At 44.8% G+C, this 14,339-nt stretch overlaps 1 protein-coding gene across 24 annotated transcripts in view; it reads right to left on the reverse strand.

The window, feature by feature from the left end:
* LOC129656594 (carboxyl-terminal PDZ ligand of neuronal nitric oxide synthase protein-like) overlaps nt 1-14,339 on the reverse strand; it is a 358,204-nt gene that overhangs the window by 111,894 nt on the left and 231,971 nt on the right. For 20 of the 24 annotated variants that reach the window (XM_055587269.1, XM_055587261.1, XM_055587260.1 and 17 more), the window contains one exon: nt 326-418. In XM_055587269.1, the coding sequence (XP_055443244.1) occupies nt 326-418 (93 nt within the window). The other 4 variants (XM_055587281.1, XM_055587280.1, XM_055587284.1 and 1 more) reach the window with 2 other exon arrangements.

Below are 14,339 nucleotides of genomic sequence, written 5' to 3' on the forward strand. Positions count from 1 at the left end.
TGAACTTGAATTTATAGCATTTCCCAAGATCAAGCCTCAAAGGTAAAGGTAACAGACTGGGGAAAGGGGTGAATGCAGGGATGACAGGGGATGAACCTGTCACTCACGGGACACCAGGACTAAGCCAGTCAACCGACCAGGCCTTTGGTCCTTGCCTTCTCTCTTCTCCAGCTGTAGCCTCTCAACGCTGTTGCTGGTTAGAGCAGACCACCTCACCAGATAAGGGAAGGAATCTGCCCAGAGAGTGGCCTAGGAAGAAAAGCTACCCCACGCCCACCTACCCTGCATCTCTCTTCAGCAGAGTTTGTGGTTCAGAGTCACTTACCTTTTTCTTCTTCTTCAGAATCACTTTCACTCCATCCACTGAAACCATAATGCTCACCTTCTTCTTCTTGATGTTCTTGGCTTTAAACTCATACTGCAAGTGAGAAGAGACAAAGAAGTGCAATCCGGTTAGAGCAGTGCGTCTGCACAGACCCCGAGAGCCTGTGACCCGGAGAAGAGGGCCACGGACGGGGGTAGGGAGCTGATTCTGGGGACATGAAGCACCTCAGGGGATATAAAAGCATGTGGATGTCTGTAGGCAGGGGCTTGGCGATATTTGGGTTGGAACAGGGACTCTGAATGTCACACGCAGCTATCACATTGGGCCATGGGAATGGATCTGATCTATTCTATCAAGATGAAAACAGAGCCTACTCTGAGAATCTCATGAGAAATCCAGAACCTTCCCTCAACAAATCATTCTGACATTCAATGGCTTTCATTGTCAGTCAAGTTTTCCTCAAGTCTACCCAAATGCTGCTGAGACGCTATTCCACCCTCAACAAAGATTAAGAAGAGCTGGAATCCATCCTCAGATCAGGATTTTTACATTCTTAAAGATCATTATGAAATCTAAGCTATTCTCTACAAGGTCAAGTCCCAAATGCCCTTATCTGTAGGTCAGTCTCCAGACCTGCCCACTAGTCTGAAATATTTAGACAGTATTCTAAAAAGGGTCTGACTACTGATGGTTACCAGGGAGACCATCACATCACAGCCCTATATTCTAAACTTCCATCTGCGATCCTGAACAGGCCTGCTTCAGCCACAGACTGCACTGCTGACGGATGCTGGCCTTCATCCTCAACCCCAGATATTCTTACATTTCTCATCCACAGCCATTTAAGTTTGTGCAGGTATTCAGAATGGTGATATAACTCTACATTTTCTTCACTGAACTTCATTCTAAGCATTTATCCATTTTCATCTGGTCCTCATCTTGGTATCACCACCTAGCAAACTTACCTGCCCAAACATTTGGACTAGAGATTTAAAAATAATAATACAGGACCCAGGGCCAAAATCTCTACTCCAACCCATAGGCTCTCTTCTCTGGGACCTTTTAGACTCAAGACCCTTCCCCACCATGCCACCACCCAAGCTTGGTAAGGTACCAGCTCCTTGCCTGTACATCCAAAACCTATTTCTACTTGGTATTTTGAAAGACATGAATCTAATCCACCCTAACAAGATAAAAACATACCTTACCTTGAAAATCTCACAAGAAATCTAGAACCTTTCCTTGACCATGCTGATCAATACTCTGATTTTAAGAACTCAAATGAGAGCCTCCTACCCTGCCTGTACTCGATCCCTTCCACTGAAATGTCAGCTCATTCTCTTCTTCTGTTGCATAGCTAGTGCTGACGCCCCTTGGCTGTCTGCTTCTTAGAGATAAGGACACGACCCGGCTAACTGAGGTGAAGTACTTTTCTTCACATCATCAGGGCAGGTTCCAGTTTACTGCTGATCTGAGTTTCTAGGTGATGGCAACATAAATCACTCCCCAGTCTGGTGGTCATGTCTCCTATCCTCCCAATCACTCTATCCTGTCAACAGCTGTCCTTTTTACCAGGGATCCTGAAAGAACAGCCGCAGACACATAGGAGAAAGAGAAGAAAACACCAACTTCAGACTCTGTTTCAGAGTCTGGGAACCCAGAGCCAATTAAGAATAATACAGTAAAGGACAGGGAGACGTGCCATCTGTCCTGGAGTCTGGCTTATGAGATGGCCTTGGTCATGTTACAAATTGCTCTCTAAGTCAATGGCTGTAAGCTGGTGGAGAGTAGAGCTGTGTGATCAGCATGCACGGCTACAATCTGCAGGGTGTTCCCCCGACTGCAGCATTCTGCTCAGGTGCAGCACTAGATGAACTGAAATTATCTCTGGGTGGGAGAGCCAGCACGAGACTCTGTAAGTCTGCTGACTTTGGCCTTGTGCCCACTGGGAGAGGTGAACCAGCTCCATTTCCTGGCCACACCTGCATTTATTTACCTCTGTTCGCAGGCTTTCAATGAACACAATCTTTCAGCTGTGCCTCCCTTGGAAACAAATCACTAACATCACAGCTGCTCCTGCCAGTAGAAGGAGTGCAGAGGGGTGTGTTCTGATGAGCTCAGGTGGGAGATAAGAGCTTAAGAGACCAGGAAACACCCGGAGGTGGACAAAACCTGCCCCAGACATGTCAATCTCTGCCTGCTTTATTGTCTTTGCTCTTATCTAGTATGTCACTCGCACAAGTTCCACATACTTCCTTCTTCCCTCTTTCCAGCAACAAATCAAAGCAGCGAATATTAAGGGCTTCCCTGGTAGCTCAGTCTGTAAAGAATCTGCCTGCAATGCAGGAGACCCGGCTTCAATCCCTGGGTTGGGAAGATTCCCCTGGAGAAGGAAATGGCAACCTACTTCAGTATTCGTGCTTGGAAAATCCCACAGGCAGAGGAACCTGGCGGGTTACAGTCTATGGGGTCGCAAGAGTCAGACACAACTTAGCAACTAAACCACCACCTCTGCAAGGCACGATGTCACTTCCCTGCCCTGGTTCTAGAGAGCATATTACTGCCGGCTGAACCAGACCCATAAATGGCTTCCATTTCCGGAAAAAAATGACTATGTTGCTTTATTGTTTGGTCCATGGTCCTATTGGTTTCATTCTCTTCGGGATTTTTTAAAAATCAATATCCCTGCCCCCAACCCAAGGCTGGCAAGAGACGCCCAAGCAGCTCTTTGCCTGTATATCTAAAATCTGAACCATTTCCATAGTTCATACTTGGACAACCATGGCCATGTCTTTAATACCCTGATCTTAAGAACTCAAAATGCAACTAAACATTCTCTTTGGAACTGGAAAACAGCCTCCAATTCGATCACTGCCATAGTTCCAGATGGCTCTTCTTCGGTGTGTGGGCACAGTGACTACGTGGAAAAGCATGACCAAACGACTGCATTCGAATCTCAATGACAGTGGTAACACAGGGGTCCTCCTTACGACAGCTGGTGGGATGCTCTCTGGAGCGCTTCAAAGTGAAGAGGGCCCAGAGAGGCAGGAAACAGGCTTCCAGGCCCCACGATCGCTGCCAGTATGCACCACCTGAGCGCTGCTAAGGCTCGTGGGTTGGACACGCTCTGCACCTACTCCACGTGTCTGGTGTTCGGATGTCTCAAACCCCTTCCAACCAGAGAACAGGTACTCAAATTGCAGTTCTGTTGAAAACCAGGGAAATGAAAGCAAGTGTCTGAAAAGGTTCAAATCTTTATCATAAAACCATTTATTTATATGGCAATTATACTTCATTTGGAGAATCGTGTTATTATGCTCACTGGGGGGACAGAAAATGGATTTTAAAGAGAGAAGATGATAGGAGCGGCCAGGAGAACACAGAGAAGAGGCTCACAAGGACAAGCTCTCCTCTTTCTCAGACTGCACTATTCCAAGGGCTAGGCAGGTCCAGAGGAAGCACCGTGTTCTGCCGGGTAGGAATCTAGTCTGCCCAGGTTTTGCCAGGGGCCGAAGAACAAACAGGACTGCTGGTGCCACCGTCTGCAGCCCAGGCCAGCCTTCCATAAAGCCCATGCCAGCTTTGAAGTCTGTGCCAACAGGCCTGGCTCTTCCCCCAGTGCAGCCAGGCTGACCTGATCTATTTGCTTTGCTAGTCAGAGCCCCACCAGCAAGGACAGATTAAGCCCGACAGGACCTGACCTTTTAGGAAACAAACATTTACAAGCCCTGGAACACTAACCACTGACTAGAAAGACCAAGTGTCTGGGTTCATAGACAAGAGCCTGCGGACCCTGTGTGGGCATAGTAGCCATGGAACTTAGTGTGCTGTGCCAACCAGTGAGGCCCGCGAAGGGGAGGCTGGGTAGAGGGAGGGGCCCAGGTTCAGCAGGCGCCAGGAGGAAACACTCAACCAGGGACGTGAGTAAGAACGTCGGCTGGAAGTCAGAGAGCTGCTAACAGAACAGGTTATCTCTGAGGCCCCAGTGCTTCCTTGTCCCCAACTCCCAGGGCTAGCTCCTAATCTTGTGTTTCCAGTTCCAACTACAGGGCATCCAAGAAGGGGAAGCAAGTCTGTAACAGAGGTGTGTGTTAATGAAGGGACTGGCGCAGCCCTGCTGTACTGCAGAAATAAGTATTAATAACAGAATCACTTTCTTAGGAGTCAGGGGGAAGCTTGGGGCTGTATAGACAGACAGAGAGACACACACACACACACACATCCATTTCCATGATAATGTCTAGCTCCCTGAAGAATCCTGGATTTTTTTAATAAGGATCTTTGGTTCTTCAATTACCTTGTCTACAACTTACCTAATGAGGCACTCTCATCAGCTACATAGGAAGCTGATCCTCTCACTCTTCTCCATAAAATTTCCTTTGCCCAGCTCCTTCCCACTGTCCCTACAATGCTTCCAGTTATGAATCAAGATGCTACTTGACCAAGAGAGGAGATTTAGTTTGCAAACATAGATAGTGATGTTCTTGCTTGGCCCAGTTCCTGGCTTATAATCAGCTGTGTTTATCACCTTTCTGAACGTGAACGCGAAGTAGCTCACTCGTGTCCGACTCTTTGCGACCCCATGGACTGTAGCCTACCAGGCTCCTCTGTCCATGGGATTTTCCAGGCAATAGTACTGGAGTGGATTGCCATTTCCTTCTCCAAGGGATCTTCCCAACCCAGGGATCGAACCCAGGTCTCCCGCATCATAGACAGACGCTTTACCGTCTGAGCCATCAGGGAAGTCTATCACCTTTCTAGAGTAAGTCTTATGGCTTTGCTTCCTGCGAGTGACCACAGAAAATTTAAAATGAATTCTAGTAGTGCGACTAGGCATTTTAATCACATTCTGCCCATAGTCTCGGGTTCAAGAGTGCAAACACATCTCTACAGCAAAACTGTAAGCACTTCAGCCAAAGGGACCGTCTTATAAATGGTTTGTAGAAAATCATTCTGCACTTAACATTCGAAAGTTTAACAACGTACTTGCGTGTGTGCATGCTCAGTCGCTTCAGCCGTGACTCTTTGCGACCCTGTGGACTGTAGCCTGCCAGGCTCCTCTGTCCATGGAATTTTCCAGGCAAGAATACTGGAGTGGGTTGCCATGCCCTCCTCCAGGGCATCTTCCTGACCCAGAGATCTAACTTGCGTCTCCTGTGTCTCCTGCATTGCAGGCAGGTTCTTTATCCCCTGAGCTATCAGAAAAGTCCCGATTCCACTTACATGAGGTACCTAAGAGTAGTCAAATTCACAGAGACAGAAAGTAGAACGGTGGTCATCAGGGGCTGGGGGAAAGGTAGAATGAGGAGTTAGCATTTAAGAAGTACAGCGTTTCAGTTTTGGAAGAAGAAAAGATCTGGAGACGGACAATGATGATGGTTGCACAATACAAATGCTGTACGCAGATTTCATAGAACTGTATGTTTAAGAATGATTGAAATGGACAATTTAAAGTATATGTTACCAGTAGAAGATAAACATCTGAAAACACTGTAACAAACACATTTCTTCTCATGGCAAGTCCACTTTAATTCTGCTTGCGCAAGGACATTTCTGTTACTCTCCCACACGCAAGTCAAACATGCCATATTTTTCTATACTTCCATGTAATTGCATTTGCTAATGTTTATGCCCAGAATGCCCTCCCCCCACCATCTGCTTGATGAACTCCTGCTTATTCTTAAAATATCCACTCAGCCTGCTCCACAGGGAAGCCTTGCAGGTCAACTCCCACTTCCCATATCCTCCCACAGAACTACACCAGCAACTTGGCTGCTGCTGCCACATGTCAGCCTCTACTGGCCCTCACCACTGATAGGTCGTGTATTTCCCACTAGGCCAGGCCCTCCTTGAGCGCAGGAAACATCTTACACATATTTGTACCCAAGAATACAGCACCAGGACACAGGTGGGTGATAAATTAATGTCAAATAAATTAATGAACACAGCTGCCAGTGGTTATTTCCCAAGCCTGAGAAAACATAACACTGTCCACAAAGGTAAAATAAATCTCCCATACGTTAATTAACTGATTAACAACTCAAGTTATCAAAACCTAGGTTCCATTCCATGGGTATAAAGACTGTAAGAAGATCTCACTTTCTTTCATTCTTTTAAACTCCGCAGCATGCTGCTGCTGCTGCTAAGTCACTTCAGTTGTGTTTGACTCTGTGCAATCCCATAGACGGCAGCCCACCAGGCTCCCCCGTCCCCGGGATTCTCCAGGCAAGAACACTGGAGTGGGTTGCCATTTCCTTCTCCAATGCATGAAAGTGAAAGTGAAGTCGCTCAGTCGTGTCCCTCTTAGCGACCCCATGGACTGCAGCCCATCAGGCCCCTCGTCCATGGGATTTTCCAGGCAAGAGTACTGGAGTGGGGTGCCATTGCCTTCTCCGCCACAGCATGCTGGTAAGTACCTTATCTTTTGCTTGATCCATACTTCATTAAGTGAAATAATTTGGAGCCTCCACCATTGGTCAAGGCTGTTCTCAATCAACTCATGGCACAGACGTAACAAATCGACGGGCTGGTCGTGCAGATGAGCTTCTGTTCTCCGGGCGACCCAGCTTCCCTCAGTTCCAGCTCCTGTGCCAACGGAGCCAGAAGCTGAAGGACAGGGCTGCCGAGGAGCATCCATGCAGCCCCTGACACTGCTGTGTGGCTCAGTACCTTGTACTGTTCATTCCTATGAAACGTCAGAAATGTGAGCAAGACAAAGACCAAAGCTGGTGCTGAATCCACATTCTAGAATACCTGAGGATTTGGGGCAATACTAGGTACAGACCTTTAGTTCCTATCTATCAACCTCAAGCCCAACGTAACTTATTTTAGCAAGACATATCACTGAAAGTTGAGAATAAATAAAATCCCCATCAAGTGCACATTATTTAAAAGAAAGCAGAGGAGCTACTTTTTAAAGAAAGGAATATTCATTGCCATTGTAACATAAATGTAGGATTTACATATTCACCCAGTTCTGTAGACCAGGAGATCTAAAGCTTGTTTTAAATTCCTCTTGCGATACCTGATTAAATGGCAGAATTTGTGTCCAGAGCCAGACCTCAGCGATGCTCATTCAGCATCTCTGGGATAGGGCCAGAAGTTGGCTGCTGCTGTTTTGTTTTTTTTTTTTTTTTAACTATAGGAGGCAATACAGATCACATTGCTCACACACATTACTCTGAGCTATAGAAGCATACAACAAGAGCTTTTACATATTTTTATTTGTATCCAGAATTGCCTTAGACAATAATCAAAGCATCTTGATCATACATGAAAATACTATATTTTAAGTGTAGATGCTATTATAACAATTAAAATATAGATTCTTAGGAAAGCACCACTGCTATTTACAGTTATCTGTTTTCTAAATCAAAGGCATTAAAATGACAGTATTATGCTGGGAGGGAATGACGCTGCGTGGTACACATCAGGTGTTCACAGGTTGTGTTTTACATGTTTTGTATCTCTGAAATATTCTTTACATTAAAAAGTATTTTTACTTTACAAATATCTTTTCAAATTAGTACTAACATTACTTACACCCTGATAAATGGTAAAGAAATGGAGTACACTCATAGAAAAAAAAATACAATAAGAGAAAAAAATACATATAGATGCTCAATCTCACTTAATCAAAAGGCAAATTAAATGAGATTCCATTTTAATATACCAAATTGTCAAATATTTTTACAAAATGATAATTGTCGATTATAGTGAGAATATGATAGGAAAGAAATTCTAGTGAGGGTATGATAAGAGAGATATGTATATACTACTGCTGGGAATCTAAATTGGTACAACTTGTTAGGAAAGCAATTTATAAATATTTATCAGTCCTAAAACCTGCTCATACCATTTGATCTCAGTACTCCCATCAACAAATTATCCTAAAAAAATAGTCACAGACTGGCATCAAGATCTGTGTTCAAGAATTTTTAGCATATCAGTTATGCAGAGGCTCAAAAATTTACACTAAAATACTAATGAACAAAAAAAGTAATTTCTCCTTTTTTCTATAAGCATCTTTCATCTTGGTGTGAAGGCTTTATTCCTACTTACATTACTTACAGTAACTTACATTACTATGTAAGTTAGGGGAAATTTGAAATTTGTCCTCTTAAGGCAATTTTGTCTACTTTGGTTTAAGACAGTAGTCCTCAGGATTAATACGTTCTTCTTTTGGATCATCTTTCAGGATATGGTCCTTCCTTCCCCTTTCTTTTCTTCCCAAGGAGATCCAAGGTTACAAATGGCACGAGTAATTTAGAAAATCAGTTTGAAAGGCAGGAGAGAAGGTAACTTTCCATGCGTGCACGTATGCTCAGTCGCTCAGTCATGGCTGACTCTTTGCAACTCCATGGACTACAGCCCACCAGGCTCCTCTGTCCATGGGATTTTCCAGACAAGAATACTGCAGTGGGTTGCCATTTCCCCCTCCAGGGGATCTTTCCAACCCAGGGATAGAACCCACATCTCCTGCATTGACAGGTGATCGATTCTTTACCACTGAGTGACCTGGGAAGCTCTCCTCTTAATACGGCTACACTGGCTACTGGTATACATTGTCATTTTTTCTTCATTTTCATTGAATTGTAATTGGCATGCAATATGATACTAGTTTCAGGAGTACAACATAGTGATTCCGTATTGTCATACATTATAAAATGTTTACCTTGACAAGTCTATTTACCATCTGTCACCATACAGAGCTATTCCAACATTATTTAGTACAGTTCCTATGGGGGCTTCCCTCATAGCTCAGTTGGTAAAGAATCTGCCTGCAACGCAAGAGACTCCAGTTCGATTCCTGGGTTGGGAAGATCCACTGGAGAAGGGATAGGCTACCCACTCCAGTATTCTTGGGCTTCTCTTGTGGCTCAGCTGGTAAAGAATCTGCCTGCAATGCAGGAGACCTGGGTTCAATCCCTGGGTTGGGAAGATCCCCTGGAGAAGGGGAAGGCTACCCACTCCAGTATTCTGGCCTAGAGAATTCCATGGAGTATGCAGTCCATAGGGTTGCAAAGAGCTGGACATGACTGAGCGACTTTCACTTCATTTCACTTCACTGTTTCTATGTACATTACATCCATAATGTGACTTATTTATTTTATAGCTAGAAGTTTGTACCTCACCTCTTAATCTCCTTCACCTATTTTACTCATCTCCCCCAAACACTTCCCCCTTAGGCAACCACCAGATTATTCTCTGTATCTATGAATCTGTTTCTATTTTGTTTTTTTTTAGATTCTGCATATAAATGAAATCTATACTGCTTTTGCCTTTCTCTGATTTACTTCACTTAGCATAATACCCTCTAGGTCCACATATGTTGACACAAATGGAAACATCTTGTTCTTTTTTATGGCTGAGTAATATTCCAGTAATATTTTATGGCTGAGTACTTTTATATGCCACATCTTCTTTAACCATTCATTGATGGACACTTGGGTTGCTTCCGTATGTCAGTTATTGTAAACAATGCTACTGTGAAGACAGTACATTTATCTTCTTGAATTAGTGTTTTCATTTTCTTCAGATAAATATCCAAAAGTGTAATAGCTGAATCATATGATAGTTCTACTTTTAGGTTTTTTTGAAGAATTTCCATATTGTTTTCCCTGGATGTACCAATTTACATTCCCACCAACATGAGGTTCGCATGAGGATTCCCTTTTCTCCACATCCTTATCACAAAGGTTTCTTACCTTTTCGATAACAGTCACTCTGACAGGTGTGAGGTGATATTTCACTGTGATCTTGATTTGCATTTCCCTAACGATTAGTGATGCTGACCATCTTTACATGTGCCTATTGGTCATCTGTATGCTTTCTTTGCAAAAAATATTTATTTAAGCCCTCTGCTCATTTTTTAATTGGGTCGTTTCCTTTTTTGATATGAAGTTATAGGAGTTATATCAACCCCTTATCAAATACATTGTTTGTAAATATCTTCTCTCATTCAGTAGGTGAATTTTGTTGATTTCCTTCCCTGTGCAAAAGCTTCTGAAATATTTTATCAACAAAAATTTAGAGGAATTCTTGTGTTTGAAATGTTTGGGATCACAAATGTTGACCAGATATTTCATCTTATGAAGAAGCCACTGCCTAAAAACAGTAAAACAGTTCCGTAGGTTCATTCACAGAAAACTCAAGCGTGAAACTCTTAGCCCTGTGCTCAACCTCTGTTCCCTACAGCCCCAGCATACCACCAGCCCAGAGTCTTGGCTCCAGAAAATAAAATCATCATTCATTCCTCCCTTCATCCAATGCATGTGTAATGAGCTCTCAGATATGCAGGCAACTCCATTTATAAGAGGCAGCAAGAAAAGGAGGAAGAACTTACTGGAAATTAACTTCACAGGATCTAGAATAGTCTCAGACTACTCAACGGAAAGCACACAATCTACACCCCAAATTCTTTCCCATACTAATCGCACTGGCTGCCCTCATTTCCTCTGTTGCTTCCCACCCTATTCCACACCCCAGGACACATGCCAATGACCTGGGACGGGCACAGAATGCTAATGGGGACAGAAAAACATGGCAAAGGGGCCTCTGGACATCAGGAGGGCTTCAGGGCAGGAAACATCCAGTTCACCACTTTCTGGAGCACTGGGAAGTGGGGCCAGAGGTTCATCCAGACACAGACGTTCTGTGGGAGGGAGACATTTTCACAGTGTGGAGAGACCGGCACGACGGTAGAGGGCAAACGAAACAGGCCCTGGGAAGACAGGCAGCGCGGCCTCAAGTGCAGGCAATTCCAGGCCGTGTAGGCAAGGGAGCCTCTGAGTGGCAGCTGCCCCCTGCACGGAGAAGACTAGAAGGGCCCCAGAGCACAGCCGCCACTTTCTTTGACTGGGAGCATGCTGACAGGTCACGGGAGCTGAACAACACCGCAAATGATTAAGGGGCCCAAAGGGCTGATTTATGAAGCAAGATGAGTAGCACTGCTACTAACAGCCCGCTGAGTCAGGCTGCCTTTCCCCCCACTGGCTCTCGCAGCGCAGTAAAAACACGTATTAGAACCTTCTCCTTTTCAGCAAAATCGAGGCACAGGTGGGTGAAAAGCCAAAAATAAAACAACAAATCCCGATTGTGACCAATTCTATCCTTCTCCTCTAATATCTAACCCAGACCATCCTCTAGGTGGTTAACACAGTATCTCATATAAGTAGGAAGATAAGGGACATTAAAATCATCTTCCAGAGGAAGAAAATAAAGACACAGCAATGCTTAAACAGAATAACTCATTTCTACACACACACACGCCTGAAGGAGTAAAAGCCTGCCAGTACTTAGCAGTCAAGAATCAAGAATTTAAGGTTGCTTCAGACCAAAAATGGTTATGAGACAATGAAGCCTTCTGGCTAAGGCTTGATCTATCTCTCTTTAAAAGACAATCAACCATATTGTGTGACTTCCTGCATCCCTGATCATCCACCATGCACATCTCCACACTTACCTTGTAAAGTTAAATGAAACAGTTCACATCAAATATTATAAAGTCCCTGAAGGAGCCACATTGGACAGTGATTCACAACCAACATTCCCACTCTTAGCTGTGTGACCCTGGGCACCTAACCCCATGGGCATTATTCCTCCCTTCAGTGAAATAAGGGTATTGGGTTAGATGCTATTTGAGACCATTCCAGCTCTAAATGTGATTCCAGATAATACAAGGCTCACAGCCCTTGTAGGAATGGTGTGATGGGCAGGCTCACTTGAAGAGGGGAGGGGAGAAGGTAGAGTAACAAGGAAATGAGGGTGTTTGGGCAGGGCAAGGCCGATTCCACGAGCAGAGGTAGACGATGGAAGGGAGAAAGAATGCAGACAGACAGGGGAGGGCTCTCACTTGGAAAGTAAATTATTAGAGTTTTGCATAGAAAGGAGGAGGGAGTTGCATTCTTTCTGGTTCTAAAAACAGTGAAAAGCAGAGGGGCAGATGGTGAACATAATCTTGGCACCAGCACTGAGGATTCCAAAAGAAGAAACTTGGGAAATGGGAAACAACCTAGGAATGACCAGGAATATATATCAAGTACTGGGTTGTAAGAATAAAGAGAATGTCAGATGAAATCACTAGACTGAGAACCAGGATAAGGAAATGGTCCCTAATCTCTCTCTCTAAACCATCTCTAAATGCTCTTAAAAAGGACAGCACAGGTGAGCACAGCAGACATGTTTAACATCAAACAGTCTGCCTTGTACTGGAGAATCTGGGTGTAGAAGTTAGAAGGGAATGTAGGGGTTATGTAGGCATTCACACGGGACTCCCTTGTCTAGCCTCTCCCAAGTCTTTGATCCATTCAACCTCTCTTCCCAAGTTTAGGCTTATCAGCACAATGAGAAAGAGATGCGATCTGGATAACCTGTGCTTGCACTCATCCGTCAGTCATGAGTTTCCAGGTTTGAGGAGAAAATGGGAAGACCACAGGGAACAGGGCAGAACAGATGGCTGTACCGCATCTTATGGTATAACAAAATGCATAAAGAAGGTCATTCTTGGGAGACCCTGAAGAAACTATCTGAGGAGGAGAACAACAACAAAATCAGACGTGGGAGGACTCGGAAGTAACAGTGTTGTCTCTGGTAAGTGGTCCTTCAGTCTAACTGAATTCTGGCAGCTGTGTTTGAGAAGTAGTTTCTTACTATGAATTGAAATCGACTCACAGAAGCTTCCACTTATGAGTCTGTAAAGCAGTAGTTCTCAGACCTTAAGGTCCGTATGAATCACCTGAGGATCTTGGTAAATTACAGATTCCGTGGGTCAAGGGGTAGAGGTGGGTATAGGGTGGAGGGTGGAGAAGGGAAGTTCTGCCTTCTAACCAAGTCCCAGGTGAGGCTGACACTACCGGCCATGGACCACACTCGGAGCAGCAAGGCTCTAGGGCCAGGGTGGAGGCGGCAGCGGCACCCACTCCAGTGCTCCTGCCTGGAAATCCCAGGGGCGGGGGAGCCTGGTGGGCTGCAGTCCATGGGGTCGCTGAGGGTCGGACACGACTCAGCGACTTCACTTTCACTTTTCACGTTCATGCATTGGAGAAGGAAATGGCCACCCACTCGAGTGTTCTTGCCTGGAGAATCCCAGGGACGGGGGAGCCTGGTGGGCTGCCGTCTATGGGGTCGCACAGAGTCGGACACGACTGAAGTGACTTAGCAGCAGCAGCAGCAGGGCCAGGGTACGTAAGTCCAAACAACACTGGATATGCTAGCTGTTTGAGCTGATGACCTCTAGGGCTTTCCTCGGTGTTAATGCCCTATGATTTCTACCCAGGATTGTGTATGTCAATATTCTGGTCACCTCACAGCTGAGACAGGTTGTTTCTCATTAAAGGTACTTTGAGATGGCCAAAAATCAAACTCTAATATACAGATGATAAACACACATTATCCAGAGCACAAGATCCCAGACTGGAGTGGGATTCAGAGCTACGGACTGGTTTCCAAGCATAACAATTTCCTGCCATCAGTAGGTGGCAACATTTCCTCAGGGTCTAAAGAAGGCTGGTGCACTGGGAGGACCCAGAAGGATGGTATGGGGAGGGAGGAGGGAGGAGGGTTCAGGATGGGGAACACATGTATACCTGTGGCAGATTCATTTTGATATTTGGCAAAACTAATACAATTATGTAAAGTTTAAAAATTAAAAAAAAAAAAAGAGTAATGAAGGTTCTCAACCTCGACTCTTCTTAACCTGGGAAACTTAAATCTTGGTATCTCCATCCCAACCCCGGAAATCGGTTTAATTGGTATGAGTACAGACCAGGTGATTTTAACATGCAGCCAAGGCTGAGGACCACTAAAGTCAAGTGCGGAAGAAGATCCAGAGAAAGAGAGAGCCCAGGAGGGGTAAGAGGCAAATGCTGTTCTTCACGTCACCCCTGAGTTTCCCCTCCCACATCAGGGCTCACTCAGATATACCACATAATCCCAACTTAGTCTCATCTTTCCTTTCAGTCCTTCATCACTAGGTTATTCCAAGGTGGCAACAGATCTTGCTTCCTCCAAATTC

The sequence above is a fragment of the Bubalus kerabau genome, chromosome 6 (assembly GCF_029407905.1).
Source record: "Bubalus kerabau isolate K-KA32 ecotype Philippines breed swamp buffalo chromosome 6, PCC_UOA_SB_1v2, whole genome shotgun sequence".
NCBI lineage: Eukaryota > Metazoa > Chordata > Mammalia > Artiodactyla > Bovidae > Bubalus > Bubalus kerabau.